The sequence below is a fragment of the Magnolia sinica genome, chromosome 3 (assembly GCF_029962835.1).
Source record: "Magnolia sinica isolate HGM2019 chromosome 3, MsV1, whole genome shotgun sequence".
Classification (NCBI taxonomy): Eukaryota; Viridiplantae; Streptophyta; class Magnoliopsida; order Magnoliales; family Magnoliaceae; genus Magnolia; species Magnolia sinica.
The window spans coordinates 119,140,035-119,163,941 of NC_080575.1; the positions used below are offsets into that span (position 1 = coordinate 119,140,035).

At 39.6% G+C, this 23,907-nt stretch overlaps 1 protein-coding gene across 3 annotated transcripts; it reads right to left on the reverse strand.

Annotated features, from left to right (window-relative positions):
- Positions 1 to 1,527: 1,527 nt before the first annotated feature.
- On the reverse strand, positions 1,528 to 17,296 carry LOC131240959 (uncharacterized). 3 transcript variants are annotated; one of them, XM_058239527.1, is made up of 9 exons: positions 17,206 to 17,230; positions 17,002 to 17,128; positions 9,816 to 9,871; positions 9,595 to 9,719; positions 7,760 to 7,919; positions 6,326 to 6,750; positions 5,634 to 6,152; positions 3,093 to 3,174; positions 1,528 to 2,006 (listed from the first exon to the last, which is right to left on the reverse strand). In XM_058239527.1, exons 2-9 carry the CDS (start codon positions 17,068 to 17,070, stop codon positions 1,862 to 1,864), a joined length of 1,581 nt encoding a protein of 526 aa, XP_058095510.1. In that variant the 5' UTR covers positions 17,071 to 17,128; positions 17,206 to 17,230; the 3' UTR covers positions 1,528 to 1,861. The 3 variants fall into 3 exon arrangements, with proteins under 3 accessions (XP_058095510.1, XP_058095508.1, XP_058095507.1); XM_058239525.1 differs by having other exon boundaries at positions 17,002 to 17,296; XM_058239524.1 differs by lacking the exon at positions 17,206 to 17,230 and having other exon boundaries at positions 7,760 to 7,916.
- Positions 17,297 to 23,907: the final 6,611 nt, after the last annotated feature.

Consider the following 23,907-nt stretch of genomic DNA (forward strand, 5'->3'; position numbering starts at 1 on the left):
GAATCCTCCTCAACCCCGTTGTATAAAGCGCCTGTAACACCCAGGCTCTACAGGGTCCACCGTGATTGTGCGTGTGTGAAGTTCGCTCCGTCCATCAGCTCAGTGATGGGCTACACCGTGTAAATTCACAGAGAACGGCCCACCTAAATTTTTTATCGCTGATTTTTGGTAAATCTCTTGTGCTAGAAAGGCACACCTGATGAATGGGTTTGATGGCATAAAAACAACAAGGTTGGCACCAAGAAGATTTCTAGGGTGGGAATCCCGACCCCACTGTTCCCTGTTTTGTGGCCCACCTGAATTTTGGAACAGGCGGATTATTGGGCTCAGGCCCTAACATGAGGTGAACTGATAGACAGAGTTGATGTCACACAAACATCATGGTGGGCCCACATAGCTCACGAATTTCACGATCTTCATAGGTCATCAATATTTGGTCCTTTTTTAGTTGATTGCTGTATTTCTGTTGATGGCCAACTTCAGTTGCTGTATTTCATTTTTAACCGTCTATTTGGAGGCCCTACGATTCCAAGGATTAGGTCCTATGTGAATTTTGGGACATGCTCCTCACATGTCAGGGCCATCAGACCTGAAAGACCGCAGTTAGAAATGCCCTGAAACTCTTCCTCATTGGGGGCAATACTAACCCTTCAGTTAAGTGTCCTCCAAATGGACGGTTTAGAGAAAATTATGGAGAAAGGCAAAAGACTAGATGCTATTTGATCAGAAAATATTTACTGAGATACTAATGCAGGAAATCAGTCTCAGTATAATACCCATTTGACGAGAAAAGCTTGCGTACCAAAAATCTCCCACCATCCACAGATTTCCCGCCCACCAACGGCAAACGGTGGAAGATCCAGTGCAAAATCAGCCCTTGTTGAAAAAAATTGCACTGCAGTTCCCCAAATCACATTTGGGTGTTTCACCTGTCGCCTCCCAGAAAAGTGGCTATGCTGGTGTCCAATCACAACACGTGAGAGAAATTCTGAAACCTGAGATTTTGCAGTTACCAAACTTCGCTACATGGCAAAATGCTGCAGCAAAACAATCAGGTCCTCGTGAAATGTGGAGTGTAGTGGCAACAGATTCGGGCATGAGAGTGGGAGTTGGAAGCACAATGGGCACCTGCTCAGAAAAATCTTCAAATAGAACTCGGATAGATCAGCATTAGTGACAAGAAGGATATCGCAGCATGCATCAAATACTCGGATATCGCTGCATGGCTCAGTGGTAGACAGACTCCGTTTTAACACTGAGCCCAGGAATCAAGTGCCCATGTGGTGGGTGGGTGGGTGGGTGGGTGGGGGTGTGGGGATGTGGGTAAAATAATAATAATAATAATACCTTGGAGGAGATGCTCGCATGTGGGTATGAAGCCCTCCCCACCAATCTAGTATTCCAAGTACAGTTGCACGGGATGTGAAGCAAGTACAAATAGCTAGGACAACGAGTCTGCAGTGTAAAAAGCACCTGATTAGAAGGATTGTGCAGCTAAAATTCGAATAAAACTTGGATAGACCAGCATTAGCGACATGAATGGTCTGAAGATTCACATCCATCATTAACCCAATGCTACACAAGTTCTGAAATGAATATGGCTGTACAAAGACCAGACTCACGAACATGGCTCATCCAATACATCAACCACAAGGCAAGCAGAACAGCCAAACACAATCGTGTATCAGAAAAGAAACCCTTTCTACAACATCCTTTTTTTTCATACAAGATGCTCTTGACAGTAGTTTCATATTCGATCATTAAATCAATTCAGAAAAGAAAACAGCTGTAATGCATCTGCTCAGCTCCTAGTACACTCACGGCTGCCTCATCTGCTCAGCTATCCTCATGTTTAAATTCTTCAGACCTTCTTGAAGAAGGATAGAATGTTGCCTTGCTTGGCATCCTTCCCGCCACCCTTGGCCATTTTCTTGTTTCCAGCTTTGGCCACTGCATTTGATGGAGCAGTGTTCACTGACGCTGGTGCTTTATTAGCTGCAGGAGGCCTGAGATTAAAGAAAAACAACATTTAGAAATTTAATGAATGAAGAACAAGCATAAACCTATTCAGTCATTTATCTACCATTAATCAGATCGGAAAGGAAAAAACTGTACAAAACAAAAAGCAGAACCCTTCAGATTGGATCTGACATGACCAAGGTTGTCTAAATTCCAATGTTTAACAGCACACACCAATACACAATTAAAAATTAAAAAGCTTCTAAAGGATCTCCATTCCCATTGTTTTAAAAAAAGTTTACAAAGAAACTAGTAATCCTCTTATCAACTCAGCCGTCTGCATCACTGATGGAGCGTGCATGCTACCCACAACATCACAAATGCCGTTCAACGTTTCAACCAGATCAACTGGCGTTAACAAAAGCTGCAGGGTTTTAAGCCTTAGTTACACAAAGGCATGAGGAGAAGCCAAAGCAGGTAAGCATCTCTTGCAAAATGTTAGCAAGTGTAAATAAATGGCTAGAAGCAGAAACAAGGGCCCAAGGCCAAAGTGGGAGCAGAAGCTACGACCTGGGTCGAAGGGTTCATGCAACCAAGCTCTAAGCTCTAAACACGGCCAGATATTGATCATGCAGTTCTAATCCTGCACCCACAGTAACAAGGATGCCCCATCCCCAGGAAAGTTGATGTAGAAAATACAAATTGGATACACACATTGGAATCGGAATCAAAGATGGACTAGTGCACTGTATTCTTCAGTAATTTACTGTCTTGTATGCTCTTATATGCCAAGATAAAGTTATAAAGTTTAATATATACTACACTTGCCTCTCTGATTATATTTATACCACAATAACCAGAATACTGCAACACCCAGACTCATAGCTTATACTCTTGGGTGACATTTCAACTGGATGGACCCACCGGATAGTTTGATTTCATCACTCACTAAAAGTGGTAAGAATCAGCCATACTACATCATCAGAAAGCTGTTGAATACAGCAAAAGGAAATAAGAAAAGTGGGAAGAGAACAAGAGAACATGGCTGCAAAGGAAATAAGAAAAGCTGCAATTGTATATCCAGTTTGATTCAACCTCTGGATTTAGGTGAAAAAACTAATGGAGTGACAGACCTGTTCTCAGCACTGTTAGCAACTGCATTCTTGTCAGCATTACTGCTGTCTGTAGCCTCGCCCTCCCAAACAACCTCGGTAACTGGAATCAGAACACAAGAGTTAGGCAAAATAGATATATTTCGAAAATTCAAGTGCATCCCCTCCCCTAGTAAATTTTCAGGAAATGATGTGCATGCCACACTTCTCTTAATGAGCAAACAAAACATTTAGTATTTCAAATGTTTCCAAAGAAAACGGCATTTCTGCACAACGAATGTGGCATGCTACTGAAAGGGTCGAGATGCACATGCTATTACAAAAATTTTGACCGATCAAGGGATGTCACAACTATGATAAAGCTTACTCACAAAGGATGAGAATCATTTGATCACCCATGGAAAAGCAAATGAATGTTCTCTTACCATTGATGCATATTGAATGTCTAAAGAATGGAGCTCTACCAGCTGATAAGATTTTTTTACAAGGAAAAAAAAAAACAGCACTGGTAAAAACCTGAGGATTCTGGAAATCATTTTGGAATTTTGAGCATTTGAATGATTCTCGAAATCAGTGCTGGCAGCATCAATACTATTGGCCAATAGTATTGGCATTGCATGGGCCCAATATGAAACAGCCCCAGGAGTCATTGGACTGCCGGGTGTCACACGAGATATCACAAAATACCGCATTTGGTGATATCGCAGTTAAAATTTTCTTAATATCGACAATACATGCGACAATATCATCAATACCATTCCAGCCCTGAGACCCCCTTGTTTTTCTTCTTCTTCGTCTTCTTCTTTTTATTATTTTTTATTTTTTTATTTTAATAATCTCCAAAAACCCTAGAAAATCAGTTTTTTTTTTTTTAACCAAATCTCTTGCTTGTAATCCATTCCTAACCTGATTTCGACCAATCCTCTTCATTTTTTGGAGAAACAGGGGGATTTGCAGAAATCAAGATCATACAGCAGGTGAGCCCTTCAAATAGTGAGATTTTTTCAATTTTAATACTCCCTATTTTGCTATAAATCACTTGGAATTATTAGAACTACGATGGAAATCTATGATTTTGCATGTTTTGCATGCTCGATCATGGATTTCAACTTCCCATTTGCAAAATTGAGGAAAATGGGGAAAATTAGAAGGAAAAAAAAACTGAAATTTTCCCCATTTCACCCATTTAAATTACAATCAGAGTACGGAAAAATCACATTGAACATGTTGAAGGCTGATCTACAGATTGATGGAGATTTTTAGATTTTTGGGAAAAAAAATTATATTTTTAATTAAAAATATTAAAATTCCAAATTGATTAGCGGCTATTTAGCCTTAATTTGCAAGTATTTAAGAGTGTTGGTTGATCTTAATATCAGCTACACCCTAATTTGTAAATTTGGGGAAATTCTGGAAATTTTCCCATTTCACCCATTTAAATTGCAACTAGAGTACAAAAAAATCACATTAAACATGTTGAGGGCTGATATACAGGTTAATGGAAGTTTTTAGAAATTTTTATTTTTAATTAAAAATATTAAAAAATCCAAATTGATCAGTGGTTATTTAGCCTTAGTTTGCAAGTATTTACAAGCGTTGCCTGATCTTAATATCAGCTACACACTAATTTGCAAATTTGGGAAAAATATTTCACCCATTTAAATTGCCATTAGAGTACAGAAAACTCACATTGAACGTGTTGATTGACAGAGGCTTTTAGATTTTTTTTTAAAAAAGTAGATAATATATTTTCATATCGACTATATGTCGATACGAGGCATGGCCACATATGCGCACTGTGGGCACATCAGAGGTATATTTTTACTTCTTTAGCTTTCGAATGTATTGGTTCTGTTTTCATACATGTCCTCTTAAATTTATAAATAATATAAACTAATTTTGAATATAGTTGCATCGCTTTTGTTAAACAGCCCAGCCTAGGACCCCATACAAAGGAAACTTATTATGTGCACTTGTGTTCTGTGATCTTTTGATTTCTTAAGTGTATAATAATGTCTTTTTTTTGACATCCCTAGAAGTTTCATTGAAAAGTTTGACTGATTTCCCTATGTTTACCGAAAACAGCAATACATCCAATATTTCCCGTGCGATACCCGATATGTTTCCATATCGCAAGGGTGCAATACATGCATCGATACCGACTGAAAACACTACTCGAAATACTAGATGTTTTGGCTACACAAATTTAAATTATCCACACAATTTTGAAAATCTAAGGGTGCATTTGGTTGCACAAATATGATAGAATTTCATGATTGACCAATCTAATTTCATGCAAATTTTCATATTTTCATGATATTTCATGAAATTTGGTGGAACCAAAGACACAATAAAGTACTTACAATTTTGCAATTTACGGATATCATGACTATTAACAAAACAATTAGCAGTAATCCAAATCTCTACTTTAAAGAACCGACTTGGTTTAAATAGGGGGAAAAAACTTTTACAAATAGAGGAGACTGTGAATGTGCCAAGCCAACATCACCAAGCAAACCTTTTGGCTGATACTAGTTCAAGCCAGCAGTAAAAGGCAAATACCTTCTCTCCCCCGCTCATCAATTCGTGTCTTGAGCACTTTCCTCCTTTTGGGTGATGTGGAAGCAGCACTGGTTTCTGTATCCTTCTTTTTATCATTTATTCCCTCAGAAGCATGGGTTTGGATCTTCTCTGAGAAAGAAATCCCTCCATTCTTACTCTTGCTAGCAGCTTCAGAATCTTCCTTCAATCGCAATCCAGAGTCAATCTCTGTTCTTTTCTCTTGCTTGATTTCCAGTTTATCTCCTTTCTTCTCCTCGAAATTCAATTCCTTTTTCTCCAGAACCATATTCTTAACATTGCATTTAGACTCCAGAATAGGCTGGCTTTTTGGAGGATCTGGCGAGGCCAAACTCACCACCTTTTCACAATCATCCTCATCATCAGAGTAATCAAAAACAACCCTCCTCTTTCTATTGCTTTCACCATTTGACTCCCTCTTACAGTTAATAGCTTGCCCATCATCATCACTACTGATATTATCCAGTGCTTCACGAGCGCAAATTTGAGCATCTGCAGTAACTAAATGGCATTTTAAAAAAGAAAAGTGTCAATAAAACTAAAAATCAATGTAAATCAATCACGCGGGGAAATTTAACCAAACAGAAGAAACTGCTTCATTAAGATTGTCTGGTAAAAACAATGTCAATAAGCAACACAAAGGACAGAAAATGGGAGGTGCCAAGTGCACTTACTGACAGGATTTGGGACATCGTCACTGGTTTCTGCAGGGCTATGTTTTGACTTTGCAGATGCACGGCCCCACAAGTTAGCTAGAGATCCTCCAGCTCCTGAAGAGTTTCTATCATTCTGACCTTTCTTTTTATCAGCAGGAGCTGTAGTGACTTTTTCTTTATCTTTACTAGCCTGAGCACAAACGTCTGGGGCATTGCTTCCACTTTTGTTGTCTCTTGTTACTGCAGTGGAGGGCTGTAGTCCAAGCTTTGGGCTTGGTTCTTGCACTCGTCCTTGTTGAGGCTGTGGAGCAGTTGGGACTTCGTGCACAACATTAGCTTTGGATGAAACAGCTATTCCCCCAATATTGGGTTGCGGGGGAGCAACACCTCCAGGTTCTCCATTGGCAATTCGCTTTACAAAGGTATTTGAGACCCCACAGAACCTTAAGGCAAAGAAAAAAAGGAGAAAAGAAGAAGAAGCAGAAGACTGAGAGAAGGAATAGGAAATAAACCGAACACAAGTAAAGAAATATTTACGAATAATTCCTGTATATGACTGAGTATATGAATTTAATTCCTAGGTGCACATGTACTTCATGTAATACCTAGCCAGCTTGTTTGTCATTGCATGCTAGAGACCCTAACTGTTTGCAAATTTCTCCTTGCCAGATAACATGGAATAGTTAGACTAAAGTGAAGTGTTGTATGACAAACGTGGATCTGTGGGCTCCCTACTACTCTATGCCTCCACTACTTGGGCATATAGTATCCACTTTTGGCCAGATGGTGGTAGACTTATGTGCATTCATGCTTAGCTACTTACATGGCAACTGAACTTCCACAACCCTAGCATGCTTGGTCAACAGTTGGGGCATGCATGTAATGGTTGAGCTGGGGGTCTGAATGGCATTATGCTAGAATGTGAGTGGTGTAGATTTGAGCCTCTGCCATGGCCAGTACCAAGATCCTAGGTAAAAGAGGAAGGTTGATGTATGGTGAGCAGCTGATCATAAAACTTTTTCCATTCAACTACCTGATATGGTTTGGAGACAGGCTAAGATGATGCATGCATGATTCGTGCTCATTGGCACAAAAAGTACAGCAATATGCATAGATGGGTAATGATCACCTGCAACGAGTTGAAGGTGCTTAGCATACAGCCCATATCATGTAGCATAGTGTGTAGGATGTCCAAACCATAAAAAATATGGGGGCCAACATAGTGAAGAACCGGGGGGGAAATCAGGCAATACCAATCATCAGAGGAGTGACATGAGTACATTGAATCATACCATCACAAAGTCTGATTTAAATCATCCATTTTTTTCATACAGGGTGGCCTGTTTGATAAGAACAGGCATGACTTTAGTGTCACATGATCTTAATGGTTGGGGCCTAGCAATGTCATAAACAAGTAACGAATACACATAATTGAATGTGATGGGCATATACCTGTTGTCCCTCAAGCAATTCTCAGCAGTTGGGGGCTGATTGAAGAGCTCTTCCGCCTGTACAAATTCATCACTCCAAAGCGCTGCAGGATCCTTCGGAATGTTATCTTGCACACTGTAGACCTGAACTGAAAAATTATCCTCAAACTCTTGTTTGACTTCTGCACCAAAATCACGAAAAGATATTTCTTTATGTCAATATGCACTGTGTTTCTCATCAAAGACATTGCAGAAAGAAAGACCAGAAAATAACTGCACCAAAATCAGGAAAAGACATTTCTTTACATTGATATGCACTGAGTTTTTCATCAAAGACAGTGCAGAAGGAAAGCCAAAAAATAATAAATAGATACAAAGTAAAGCTTTCCAAATGTCAAATTGTCACTGTTTGGTACATTATTTCTTGGAATGTGCAATTTTTTATTGCAAAACCAGAGATTGAGAGTAGTGCCCGAGGATGAGGCAGATTTCATATTTTCTTAGGGGCTGTTTGGAGTGAGGATTTTGGGACAAATATTTGTAAAATCCATGGATTTCAAATCTCTCTTCTTCTTCTTTTTGTCGGTACCCACCCCCCCCCCCCACAAAAAAAAAAAACACACACACACACAAAAGAGAGAGAGAGTTGGCAAATTCTCAAAATGAGAAACTCTTTTTTTTTTAATCCTTAAAATAAATGTTCTAGCATTGTCATGGTAGGGAGACCGGGAAATACGGGAAAAAGAGGTGGAGATTAAGCCTGTTAGCGATTCTATGAGCCTTATGGTGGGAAAGAAATGAGCAATGCTTCAGAAACAAAAAAAGAGGAGCTTAATGTAGAAGAATGGGCAAAAGTGTAGATCATAGCTCCCTTTTCAGATATGTTTAGGGTGTTTGTTCATAGTTTCAGTTGTTTTTTTGTACATTTGTATTCTTAGGCTTCGGCCATTTTAATGAAATATTATCATCGTTTCAAAAATAAAAATAAAAATTGTTCTAGCATTGCAATATGCTTCCCAAATCCTGGATTTGTAGTTTGATTCCAAACAGTGACCTTTGGAATTTGCAAAATCCAAACTCAATGCCAATTCATGAATTTGACAAGTTTATGGATTTACCAAATTCACATTCTCATTTCTTTGATCCCAAACAGAGCCTTGTAGATTTCTTCTACCTTGATTTTTGTCTAGAAAGATAACCCACTCAAGTTGGAACTACGAAATGTGACCCAATCATCAGCAGGTAAGATTACTGCAGTAGCCAAAACTTACAGGAACCATTTACTTTGCCAAATATAGTATAAGTTTCTTTCTTTTATTGCAAAGCGATTTTATTATTAAAGCATCGGTGCACCAATAAAGACTTTGTCAATGTTCAAGACAACTTACAGAAAACATGCAAAGCAAATGCAAAGAGAGATGCACACTTACATGCATATCTGGAAAAGATAAGCTCTCAGATGCGTTTGGACTTTGGATGCAATATCAAACTCAATTGCGATTATTAATCTAATAGAATGGAAACGGTCAAATTGTAATTTCCTTAGCATCCATATTGAGGGAAAGGCCCCAATTTGCAGTTACATTACTTCCAAGTTCATGTGGAAAGAAATATAACTAAAATTTGAGGGACATGTCATCTGCTCCTCGCTATGAATATTAGGAAACATTACTTGTCATTTCCTCGTGATTAAACTGAAAGTTCATAATTCAATTCACTAGCGCATCCAAACACTGCTTAAAAGTCAATAACATTTAAATACTTGATTTTCATGGATATCATAAACCATGAATTCAGAAGGTTCACAGACAACAAAACAGAGTGTACAACTGTCCAACCTTTCCTAGTCACTCTAACCTGCAAGTCGAAGCCCTGAAACAAGTCTTATATGGTAGACTTGAGGGTTGTTTTTTAAGCGTCCAGACAAAGTATATACTGTTTTTGGTCCACATCCATTCTTCTCAACAAACTCCTGAAGCAGCCTAAACACAAAGAACAGGGAAAAAGAGAAATATAAGCTCCAAAATGCAAACTAAAATGCAAATTACAACCCAATACATGATAAGCATTATACATACCTCTTGGCATCATTTGATGACACTGAAAAGTTGCGACTAAGCCACTTGTATGTAACCTGCACAATCAAGTTCTTTTACATCAGAAGTTGCAAAAATCATTTCCAAGTTTCAAGAAGAATTCAAGGTAAATCGCTCCAAGTCCTTAGTTGAGTAATTACCTCTTAATTAGCATCCCTATGTATGTCGGTGTGAAACATTCTGCACCTGGGGCCAGGAGGTTAAAAAATAGATGATCTCAAATCCAGGCCCAAACCAACCCAGCTCAGTTGGTTGACAGCCCTAACTCATATTTACTCACTTCTAGGGAACAAACACAAAAGCTAGTTCTACACCAAGTAGAATTAGGCTGATGGGATCATCATTCCAGTGGCAAATGCATCAACGACATATAAATTAAGGCAAAAACAACAGAAAAGGTGAAGGAAAAAGACCCATAAGCCAGATGAGGTTATTAAGCATGAGATGTTAAGTGACAAGCTGGCCAGAGATAAAGATATAAATCGTTATCGCCGATAATATCGCCGATAACCGGAAATGCAGGAAAAAAGGGAGAAATATGGGGGAAATGGTGGAATTTTTCAGTGAAACTTTAGGACATACCTAAATACACATATTTACATATTCAGGAATGAAAATTTTGTAAAAAGAATCCATTAAATTAGAAGTTTCCATAAGCCAGATGAGGTTATTAGGCATGAGATGTTAAGTGACAAATCAACAGAAAAATAAAGAAGAGGAGAATCGCAATGCAGCATGTCATAAGAACGCATCAATCGCTCCAAGTCCTTAGTTGAGTAATTACCTCTTAATTAGCATCCCTATGTATGTCGGTGTGAAACATTCTGCACCTGGGGCCAGGAGGTTAAAAAATAGATGATCTCATAAGAGGAAGGGCCCTAATATTAGGGTTGTCAGTGTGCTGGGCCGAGCCAAGCAATTTTGAAATTTTGAATGGGCTAGACACAGCAGGATTAGTTCAAATCCAGGCCCAAACCAACCCAGCTCAGTTGGTTGACAGCCCTAACTCATATTTACTCACTTCTAGGGAACAAACACAAAAGCTAGTTCTACACCAAGTAGAATTAGGCTGATGGGATCATCATTCCAGTGGCAAATGCATCAAAGGGAGCTTTCGTCTTGGTTGGTGTACAAGTATACTGAGTACTAACGTCAGCAAGTTCTATGAGTCCCATCATGAGGTATGTGTTATATCCAAACCGTCCATTCATTTTATGAGCTCGTATTAAGGCTTGGGCTGAAAAATAAGATAGATATAAAGATCAAGTGGATCACACCGCAGAAAGCAGTGGGGGATTGAATGTATGCCATTGAAACCTTTTTTGGTTTTAACGGTAAAAATCATTAACCACTGCTATTTCTGGTGTGGTCCATTTGAGATTAGGTTATGATTTATTTTTTGATTCATGCTCTAAAATGAATTTGAAAAATGAATGAACGGTATGAATGTAATAAATACATCAATTTTGGGCCCATTTAATTTTGACACCTTTATAAATTAAGGCAACGTACCCATGGATGCAATAAGGCAAAAACAACAGACATTGCAGGATAGTTTGGAAAAAATCAACAATGGATACTTACCGTGATGTAGTTTAGAAATCCAACCCATTCAAAAGTTAAAAAATAAATAAAATAAGGGAAAACTTAAATTCGACCTTTTGTGGTTATAGGCTCGTTCTTTGGAGATTGCCCTAAAATGATCTCTCCAAAGTGGAAGGCGTGGTGATGGGGCCAAATAGTCTAGCTACTCAACCGGCCCCTTTCGTCTCAAGAAAGAGCTTCCATCGTTTTCCGCCTAAAAATTCCGATTATCTTTCCCGAAATTTCTCTCGTTTTTCAAATCCCCCTCCAACCTCGTCGAAATTGGGTTTCTTTTGAACCTATTCTTTTCAAAGAAAAAAAAAAATACTATCAGCCGTGATTGGCCCACCAAATCCATCCGAAAGCCACTCCAGACGTAGAGACTTTGTTTTTTTAAATAATAGGGAGAATTGTTGCTGATAAAAGAAACGAATTTTTGGTGTTTCGGTGTCGCTCATGGATGGTCGTCACAAGAACGTGCAGAACAAATAAATATAACTCAATAACTCTTAAGGGCACAAAAACTACAATAAATAGCACCTATTTCATAACAGACAACAAAAAGAGTAATGCTGCTGAGATGCAAATAAAGTTTTTTGAATGGATGCTACGACAGAATCTTAAATGAGCATCCATAACAGGAAAAAAAAAAAAGTATGACACCGGAACTAGACTATCAACCAGATCCATTAAGGAATAATGAAACGTCACGCCTGTGCTGGGCAATAGAGTTTTGCGAGCTCATATATGAATAAGAAGATAATATTGAGTACAACTAAGTAGTTGCATATCATGCTTTGCCATGGCGTCTAATACTTTATAAATTTGTTGTAATGGCATCTGATTCTGAACAGATGATGAGATGTGATACCAGATGTGATACCAGATGCAATAAACCAGGTGACACACCCATGTACAGCACTTCAATTGTATGCATAAAAACTCATCTTTATGATGCATCCTGGGTAACATGAATGAAAATTATGAAAACCATATTTTCTCACTCGATATCCATCTTATTTTAGCATAAATAATTACAGTTACGGATAAATATTCTAGTGCTCCCAAACCACTAAGTCGTGGTGCTCACAAAAGTGGGCCTTGTGAAAGGTCAAGTTCAATTGATCTAGACTGCCAGAATAGGTCTAGCCAACACTTCATTGGCCACCATGCAAAAAATCACAACATCAAATGATCCTATCCATCCAAAAGCTGGCTTTCCCTTTTAAAGCCATACATTTTCTAATTTTTGGACATGATGGTTAGAATCATCTGATAAAAGTGATTCCTTGGAACCATAATCAATCAGTGACTGGATGATGGCAACCCAAAAGATAAATTTCAATACGTGGACATCCAATCTCTCGACAACAAGAAAAGGAGAAGAGAAGGTAAATCACAAATCAGCAAGAGTTAGACATGAACCCATATAGCAAACTCACCCAAGAATCAAAGGGAGATGGCACTTTACCATATCACAGAACTTGCAATATTTTATTCAAAAATCCAAAGATTGAGAGATACTTAGGTGCATGGTGTGCCAAAAAGGCCGTTACAAGCGTAAAGGCCATTATATAAAGGTAACAGGGGCAACCATTACACGTTACGGGGTCGTAAAGGCTAAAATGGCCATTACGGAAAAATGACCCATAAAGGCCATTACAGACCCCATAACAGCTAGTTACGCCCCCCGTAAAGGCCGTAATGGCCCCATAACAATCCATTACAAGGCCGATACAGGTTTTTCGGGGTTTTTTTCAATTAAGAGAGAGAGAGAGACCGTAGCAGCCATTACGTCCCTCATAAAGGCCGTTACACCCCATATCATAAAAGTAACGGTGACGGCCCTGTTACGGCCATTGTTATTGTTACATAATACCTTGCTTTGGTGTCTCTGAGGCTTTATAAAAGCCCTTACATGAAAAGAGGGAGGTGGAGGAAAAAAGAAATCCAATAAGATAATCTTAAATCTTACCAACTACTGAGAATCCTTCTCTAAAAATCCCCAACCAATAAAATCAAAACATAAATTGCAAGTTGCAACTTCCTAAACTAGAAAGTTGGGAAATCCACATTGCCTTGCACGATGTGGGACCAAGATTGAGATACTGTAACAAATTTTCTAAGAAAGTGCCAGCCGCAAGCTGTTATAACTTGTAATGCCCAAAGGTGGGCCCACACAAGATATGGAATTCCTCAACTAGAGACTTTAACGTCTCAGGAATGGGGGAATCATCTTCCTTCTCAAGTGCCACCAGTGTGTACACCTCTCCACTTTCTTGGGCCTTTTTTATGAATGTTGCCGCTGAGAGGAGATTTTCGCCTCCCCTTTGCTCAACTTAGGCAGTAATTCCTCTTTTTGGGCCCTAATATAATTTTTAGCCCATCCTTTCAAAAGGTGTAGGTGTTTGCCATTCCCTTGTGTACAACACAATGATCATATCGCCATGGTCTGCCCAAAAGCTGTGGAAAGCATCCATAGGAACAACATCACACCAAGCATGGTTAGTGTTTTATTTTTTCAATAGAAAATGCAACCAAACACCGTTTAGAAACAGTTGCATGGTTCCCCTTGCTGATCTAGGAGAATTTGTAGGGTGATGGGTGTTCCTTAGCCTTCAATTTCAGCATTCCTGCCACTTCCTGCGAGATCACATGCTCACAGCTACCGTTGTCTATAATCACTTTGCTCCTGTTGACAGTGTAAGTAGTTTGAAAGATACTGGTCCGCAACCAATCCCCAGTGTCACTTATTTCGGCAAGAGACTTTTCAACAACACCAACACCTACATCTCTATAATCAACCTCAACCTCATCCTCATCTCCGTAATCATCATATACAGGGTCATCTTCAATCTCGCAATAGTCATCGGTGCCATTCCTATTGGCAAGGAGCTGTTTGCCCTTGCCTTGATACAAGGGCTTCTTGTGACATTCAGAGGCCTTGTGGTTGGATCATTACACTTAAAACACCAGAAACAGTTGCTAGAGATGCTCGTTGTCATTATAAGTATAGCCAACTTCCCTGCAGAGGAATCTTTAGTCAGTTGAGCAGGGTAAACGTGATCTGGTCCCTCGTTAGTGCGACTGTTGCTAGATCAAGTAGATGAACGGCCAGATTGTCCCATGTCGTGCCGCCTCACACTCCAGCTCAAGATTGTCGGGAATTAACCATCAAAGCCAATTAGTAGGCTTCAGCGACAGTCCACACGGGATATAGCTAAAGTTCACTCGAATAGCAGGTCACAAGCCGCACGTGTGGCGAGCAACAAGTTGCTCGTCCATCTCAACGAGGCCATTGTACAACCGTTGGTATAAGGTTTGAGTGTAGTCGTGAGGTAAAACTATTTATTTCAGCAATCTCTTCATCCGCACCCAAGTTGTGATCAACTGATTGGTGATCAACCCTATTGATGACAGGTTCACCAGATCTGCTCCCACCAAGCGGAGGCTCACCCTTTCAGCTTGACACCAACTTGACTAACCACTCTTCGAAAATGGTCATTGATGTCAAAAATACACTCAATTGTGTCAAGGCAATCAATGAACTCCACAACCTAGAGTCCGCCATGGAACTTGGGAGTCTCAACTTTGATTATCAGATCTTGCCTCCAATCGTTGGGACGATTGCCTCTTCCAAAATGTCCACGATCTTCCTTGCAACAGCACTTGGCGATGTATGGGATTTTTAAATTCCTCAAACGACTTCAGAGCATTGTCGACATGAGACTTCAGCTCATATCGCACTAGGTGTTGGGTGAGCACAATTTGCCTTCGCATGCACTCCATCTCCCATCACGTGGATCAATCGTTGGTTCTGTGATAGGGACTGCTCGTCTACATCCTCGACCTCGGGCTACCATGAATGATCCAACCTTGGCTCTGATACCAACTGGATGGCAACCCAAAAGATGAGACTGAATGAGTGGTCGTCTTGTCTCAAAATAACAAGAAAAGGAGGAGGATGGAAGGTAAACCACAAATTGGCAAGAATCAGCCATGAACCCACATAGCAGACTCACCCAATAATCAAGGGGAGAAGACCCTTCACTCTTTTGTAGAACTTGCAATATTTTATTTAAAAATATGAAGCTTAAGAGATACGTAGGTGCCTCTAAAGGTTTATAAAAGCCCGTGCATGAAAAGAGGGGGGGAAAACAAAGGAAAAACATCCAATATCATAATCTTAAATCTTACCAACCAACGATAATCCCTTTCTAAAAGTCACCAACCAATAAAATCAAAACATAAACAGCAACTTCCAAAACTAGAGAGTTGGGGAATCCACACCAAGGTATTACAAAACGGTTACGTAACAGCCAATGTGGAAAAAGTGACCCATAACAGCCCCATAAGGGTCCTATAACAAGCCATAATGGCCCATAACAGTCTATTACAAGTTTAAAATAAGTTCAAAGAATTTAAAATTTAAAAAAAATTTAAAAAAAAAAAAACATAACGGCTGTTACAGCCCATATTGTAATGTAATGACATGGCCGTTACAGCCACCATTACCGTTATGGAATATCTTGATCCACACTGCCTTGCACAATCTCACACCTACCGCTTCAAATAACCATGTGGGACCCACATTGAGATAGGCACCAGAAGAAAATTTCTAAGAAAATGCCAGCCACAAGCTGTTATGATACCCACAGGTGGGCCCTCACAAGGTAAGCTTTGAAAGGGACCTCTGAAGAAATGCTGCCAGGGTGTTGGTCCTGCATTCCAGCTGTCCACCGCTCACGATTTGGGCCAGTTACATCCAAGCCATGTAAACCTAGGCAGCAGCAGCAGCATCGCCAGACCTCCCAAATGAAGAAATTTTCTAGATTAAACACTTTCTTTTTCCACATTGGCTGTCAATTTTATTGGATCAGATGCTTAGAGTCATCCAATTGGTGTGATTGTTCGATGTTGGCCCACAAGTGTTTACTGGAGGTAGACAGACTAGATGAATTAATTGGAGTGTGCATGTGTCCCTATGAAACTAGAGGCAGTGTAGGTCTACACTATTCTGGGAGCACTGAACCCTTTCTCATTACTATTATTGTTGTGAGGAATCATATAACTACTCCAAGCACGATAGTATAGCAGGGTATTCAGTATATACAAGTGGCACCATAATTCAGCAATCCACCCCACTAGTCTCCAATCATGGACCATGCCCCTGGAAATATACTCAACAGGACAGGCATAAACCTTCAAAGAAGAAAAAGCCAAAGATTGACGGCTAGGATATTTCAATCAAGGAGATTTTTTTTTTTTTATTTTGGGACCGTCCATCCATGGTAGGCGCATCAAACCAATGGACTGGATCAGCGAACCATGGGCACCACTTTTACTAACCGAAACCAAGTGCCTTGTGATGGAAAAACTATATACAGTCCCTTTCTTTATTCCTTTCTTTCTTTCCTCATTTGCTGTACTTTGTTCAGCTAAAATAACTTGCAATATGAAGTAAGGAGAAGGGAGGAAAATAACAATAAGTAAAAAATCTAAAAGAAAAAAAAAATGTAAATTTCAACGGAAATATGAATTTTTTCGAATTAAAAAGAGAAAGAAGGAGACAGATGATCATTACCACTTGACGCTTGTCGTAGACTAGAAATTGGATCTCGTCGAGGAAACCTAGGGTTTCGCCGTCTGCCATTGATTCCGGTATTAACGGACGGATCTTCGCCAGAAAAAATAGAATTGACGACAGATAGCTTGCGAGGAAAAAAAAAAAATCAGAGAAAAGGAAAAAGCGACCCGGGAAAAAAACGAAATTGTTTCAAGGGTTTACTTTCCCGCCTTTCTCTGCGGTTATGGGTGCTTGGTGGGAACCGGGAGGGATTTGGGGAGTTACTCCGACGGAGTAGGATGCTTGATACGCAGGCACTTAGAAATTGTATACTCGCATTAAATTAAATCAAATTACTGGACTAAATTGTGGATTTCACCACCTCTGAGTTTCATTCATAGAATCAGATTCGTTTAACAATCCTAACCTTTGATTCATGGAGAATTGTTTGTTGAAATGGGGCCGTTGGATTCTTCATTTTGAGCCCGTTCATTGTGTGTTTGTAACCCAAACCGCCATGGTGTTTGTGAGAAATCCACTCCGTCCATCCGTTTTTCCGTATCATGTTAGGACATGAGTCCAAAAATGTGGCAGATCAAAAACTCAAGTGCACAGCACGACAGGAAACAGTGAAGATTGGACATCCACCGTTGAAACATTCCTGGGGCAACAGAAGTTTTGGATCAGGTTAACATTATTGTTTTTTCAGCTCAACCTAAGTGGAATGAACTTATGAACTGTTTGGATGGCATATAAACACCACGGTGGACCCAAGCGAGGTTTCAACGGTAAGCATTTTCTTACCCACTTTTTTCTTAGTGTGGGGCCCACTTGAGTTTTGGATCTACCTCATTTTTCGGCTCGTGTCCGAACATGAGCTGTAAAAACGGATGGATGGCGTGGATTTCTCACAGACATCACGATGGGCCCAGCTAGCTTCTGACTGCTGCAGGAACTTCCTGCTGCATCTGTAGGAGGCAATCCGCGGCCCCTGTCCCGAGCTCGTCACCGGCAGGGCTCCGACGCGCCACCGTGATGTAAGTTTTATGCACTAATGCACATCGTCCATCCATTTCCCTGTGTCATTTAGAGTATTATCTGTGTAAATACAAAAAAAAAAAAAAAGATCTAGCAACCATAAGCTCTCTAGGGCCTACGTGATGTTTGTGTCGTAATGATTTTCCATCTATCTCACCAAACATAAGGTGTATCCAAAACTCGAAACCATCGAAGCATCCCTTGTTAAAAACCGAACAATGACGTTTCTATTCTACCCAACTCATGCATAAGGTGAAACCCGCTGCGAAGAAGGGGAAGATACAAACTTCAGCCTGATTCAAGACATTCGTCGTCTCAAGAAGGTTTCAAGGGTGTTTGTTCAATCTCCACCGATGCTTGTAACGTGGCTCACTTAAGTTTTGGGTTTTCCTCTTGTTTGGTCTCATATTCTAAAACGAGCTAACAAAACAGATGGACTGAAGTGGATATAACACACACATCAAGCGGTTCCTATAACCATTACCAGTGAATCCCGTGGCTCCATCATATTAATTGTCCGGATAATCCCCACTCAATGAACAACGATATTGTGTGCATATTCGGTGGTGGGGTTTATTCGATGCGTGTGTTTCTTGCATGTTAATCGCAAGCTTCTCGTACAGGAAAATGTTGCCATGAAACATTGCATGAAGTTTATATTTTTTGATAAAATGTCGCTTCGGTGGGACATTAGAGCCATGGAAATAATGGACCACCCATGAATATTGGCTGAAAAATAAAAAAGAAAAGAAAACAATTCGCTGGTTTGAACGTGTGTTACACAACCTATAGTTAGAGTCTGCCCCCACGTGATTCACTGACCTTGACTGTGATGCATGGCTTTCATCTGCGAGGCTGTTGGTCTTATGTTGTAATATTCAAGGTAGAAAGCGAGAAAATGCAGCTACCTTCATTGACGCCAGTATTTCTAACCCTTCAAAAGTAGATGTTCTGGCCCTTGATGCTTTGAAATTGAGCCGCTTTGAGGTTCATAATAAAATGAGACACCGAACAGAGTCCTCTGTGAAATGAAGCATGTGACAGTCCTTGTGGAGCAGTTTCAGGAGCAACGAGGGAAGCTCTGGGCTTATCCAGTAATGAGTTGAGAATTCATAATTAAAGGGCTCAAGCTGGTGATAGGTAACTTCTCTTTCCCTCACTCTCTCGCGCACTACATTCTATCCCTGTCAGTAGGGGCATTTAGATTACTATTTAGATGACTGTACATCCCATTCTCTCTAAGTTTGTGATTGAGGAATATTGCCTTTCAAATCCCTCGACAATAAAATAAAAAATAAAAATAAATAAATAAAATGCTGTAGGAAATATCTAATTAACGAGCTCTCAATATGCAGGATATTGATGGGTAGAAAATTATCATGGTAAATAGAATGCCACATAAGTGAGACGGAGAGTTTTGCTGACAAGAGCAAGCATTTAGGACTATTGGCCTCTTAATTATGGTGATTTAATTGACCTGACTTTTTGGTTAATTTCCTTGTTTTGGGTCCCACATAGTGCAATAGATTATATTTTCCATTTAAATAATAATTTTATTTTAAAAAAAAAAAAAAAACAACGTTGGGGATTATAATTCCCTGTTGTTGTCATCCCAGGTAATTTGAATCGCCTGTTGGTGACTGTAATTATAATTCACCAACGGGTCACGTGGGCCCTTTTACCTAAACTCCATAAATGATCATCTGCCTGATAAGAAAAGGATAATCACATTTTCTGCTGGAGAAAAGCTAAATTTGCATAGGGGAGCAGAGACATGGGATGTGCTAGTTATATCTGGGCCAATCATTAGGCGTGCCGCCTGGTAAATCAACAAATCTACTAATTAAGGTCACACTCATACAAGGAAAGTAGGCAGTGAAAACGAAATCACCAACATTATGTACCCAATGTGTAAAAAACCTAGATCACCCGGTGACTGGATCACTAAAGATATTTACAGAGATCAGGTGGAATGATGTGATTGGGGCACACGTCGTTTTTAAAGATGTGACCATGGGCCTTATCTCTAACAAGACCGTGTATTCTAATCAAATCCTGACATGCCGGGTCATCCTAAATATCCCTTGTGATTCAGTCACCATTCAATTTGCTGCTTCCAACGTATTGGATCACTAGGGATATCTCCTCTGATTCGGTCTTGTATGCATATGTTGTGCCTAATGAGAATATTGGAACTAGAATGTTGGGTGGTGATTGAATCACCAGGGATTTTCTTATTGACTTGATGTGGCGGGATTTGAATGGGCCACTTACAATTGTTAGAGGTGGGGCCACGCAAAGCTGGTTTGAAATTTGTTTGATGAAGTATATAATCAAGCCCCATCTTTGACAACAACATGGGCCCAATCAAATCTTGCCATGTGGGTCACTTTTATGATGATTCAATCACAAGAGATTTTGCTTTCAAGAACATCAAGCCCTACATATCACATATTTTGGATCAGCTGCACGTCCAAGTGTCCTCACCTCTTCAATCCCTCCCTTCAATTGACGCCCTAGCAATTATCAGCCAATGACCCATTGTGTGTGTCCACAAGTCACGACTGCTCTAAGCATCAGACACGATGCAACATTAGTGGAGTGGACTTTGATCTAGTGCACGACTATCGTGGATGGGCTATACATAAAATTATAAAATGGAAAAATGTCCTGACATTTACACAATGGATGTGAAGTTTATCCTGCCTCGTCAGCCCACATTAGGACAGCCGGGAGATGAGGCAGGTCCAAAACTCAGAGCGGGCCACATACAGGCAAAACAACGGCAATGAAACAAGCACCCTTCGGAGGCCCACCTTGATGTTTGCATGCAATCAAAACCGTTTGTCAGGTTGCTCCACTGAGATGAATGGAAAACACAAATGATATGATCTCCTGTTAATGCTTTTAGCAGGAAGTTCCTGCTAGGGAATGCAAGGTGGGGCTCATTATGAGGTTTTTGAGAAATCCACTCGTCTATGTGTTTTTCCTGCTCATTTTAAGAGATGTGGCAAAAAATGAAGTGGATCAAAAACATAAGTGATCCACACAGGAGAGAAAAATCAGGGAAAAATGCTTTCCATTGAAATCCTTTTAGGATCCACGTTTATATGCCATCCAAACTGTTTATAAGATCATTTCCACAAAAATGAAGTGAAAAAAAAAAAAAATGATATAAAGCATTTGTGGCCATACAAAGTTATAGTTTTAATGGTGGTCATTGAATCCCTACCGTTTCCTCTCTGTGACCCACTTGACTTTTGGATCCACATAAATTAGGGAATCAAAGATTTTTATTCGACCGATAATAAGCTAGCAACATGTCGATTTCACACCTGAGATTGGTAAGAACTAAGGGACAATGCCCCCCTAACCTAAGTGGGCGCCTACCTACGAAGCAACTAGTACTTGATCAGGCAGGGAGAGGTTTGGTTTTTTGCAACTCCCGTACAACAGGAAGAGGCAGTTATCATTTGAAATGAAACACCCCACCCCAGAAGGGTGCCCGCGCTCTTAGGGGTGTACATCGAGTCAAACTGAGTCGAGCTAGCCTCAGCCCAACTCAACTTGACCATTAGCTGACCCTAGCTTGAACTCGGCTCAGTTCGGTCAACAGCTCGGGCCGATTCGAGCTGAGTTCGAGCTAAAATCGAGCCTATGCGACATTTTCACAAACACATGTAATGCACTTTCAATTTCTCATTGTATGTAAAACAATAACGGCTATTTATAAGTATTTCATCAAACACCTTATAGGCAACATCAAAATAAATGAAAAATGATATTTGTTTCATATACATACTGTCATGCCCCAAAAATCGGAACTCGAGTTGGCCAGGCCTGAACCCGAAATTCAGGACTATGATTTGTATATAAATAAAATATATGTCGCAACCCACATTATTCCATGCATTTTCAAGGCAATCAGAGCAACTAAAACGATACTAATCATTGTCATTAAATATTGTCCACCAATCAATCTTTAAATCTTTAATTACATTGACATTCAAAAATAAATAATAACAACATACATTGAATGTTAATTAATTTTTTAAATAAACAAATATAAAAGTCTTCAATCTTGCCCAATTGGTTCTTCATATACAAACCTTGCAAAACAGTATATATGAGTGTGAGCGCGATGGCTTGTAGGGTCACATCATTCCCAAAATTAAAAATTTTACCTTAACACTAATATAACTCAATAAAATAAATAAGATTACTTATAAGTATTAAATCGACATTTTACATAACAACAATAATAAGTCATCTAAAATAATTTTGGTTCAATCAAGGGCAGAGCACCTGTGTGTGTTTATCCTTTTAGGAAATGACCCTTAGCAGAGCACCGGTGTTGATCCTTTTAGGGAATGACCCTCGACAGAGCACCTGATGAATAAACTTTCAGAGTAAATACCCAGGGTAAAGCACCCGTGTGTGTTGATCGTTTTAAGAAATTGCCCATGGTGGAACACCCATGTCGATCCTTTCGGGTATGACTCTAGGCAGAGCACCCGTACCATGCTGATCCATTCGGGAATGACCCTGGGCAGAGTACCCGTATCAAGATAACATAATGGTCCTTTCAGGGCAGAGCACCTCATAATATAATTAAAAACATTTAACAACAATTAAATGAATTTATTTCACATATTATAAATCAAATAAATACATTCTACATCATGTAAAATCAAAATTAAATGTCTTAAATCAGCAATACGAAATAAATAATTAATGAAATCAAAGTATATAATAATGTAGTCTTTTCAATCAGGAAAATCACCTACCTGATTCAGTATGACATATCCCATGTATGGTTGGATTATGTGAGAAGATCTAAGATCGATATAAATGCGGTCCATTCGGCTCAGTTAGATCAAGTTCAATTTAATTTAACACAAAGCCACTTGGACTAGTAGCACTTGGTAAATATTTTCAATATAAACGATATCATCCCTACACAAATTATACATGCTGATTTATTAAGACCTACACTAAGGTTTATAATTCTTTAATATTAAAATATAAGAAAATAACACGTTAAATCACTGAGTTGACTCGGTGAGTTGACTCGAATCAAGGCTACTCTAACGTATAAGGTCAAATAATGAAGAATAAAAACTTAGCTCATAAATAGCTCCAAGTCAGAATCTCGAATTAGTTCGGATGATCGAACCAGTGGGTCATTGGGTTGACTCGCTGAGTTAACTCGATGAAACTGCATGTTTCTCTTTCTTTCTTTTATATTTCTCTTTTCTTCCTTTTATAAATATTTTCTTTTCTTCTCTGATTTCTCTCAATATTACTCTCACGATCCTCTTTCTCTTGTTGATGGAATGACTGATTTTTGGCGCCGTAAAGAAGACAAGGGTCGTCAATGGTGGATTTACAACCAGTGAGTTTTCCTTTGTTCTGAGGTTGATGGACAATATAGATTGGTGTGTGAAAGCTTGTAAGTGCATGATAATGAAGGTTCAGTGGGTTCTTGGTTTAAAAGTTACACACGTCACAAGTTGTCGACGTGATCTTCTCAGAGTATTTTATGGTGCTGAGGATAATCCCAATGAATTTTGAACAGCCTGAATGTTGTAATGTGAGAATGATGGAAAAAGAAGCGGGTAGTTTGAATCGAGGTGGGTGTAGGACCCATCACATTTGCCGAAGGAGAAGGAAGAGAGAGAGTCCAACAAGGAGTGGGGAGAGGTGACGTGCTTTTGCACGTCACTGCAAAAGAAGTTTTTTTTTTTTTTTTTTGCGACAAATCCACACCGTTCATTAGTCTTGCCGGGTTAAGTTAGGGCGAGGGCACAAAAATGAGGGCAATCCAATGCTCAAGTGGGCCACATAATAGGGAACAGTGGGATCAAGTATCCACCATTAAAGAAA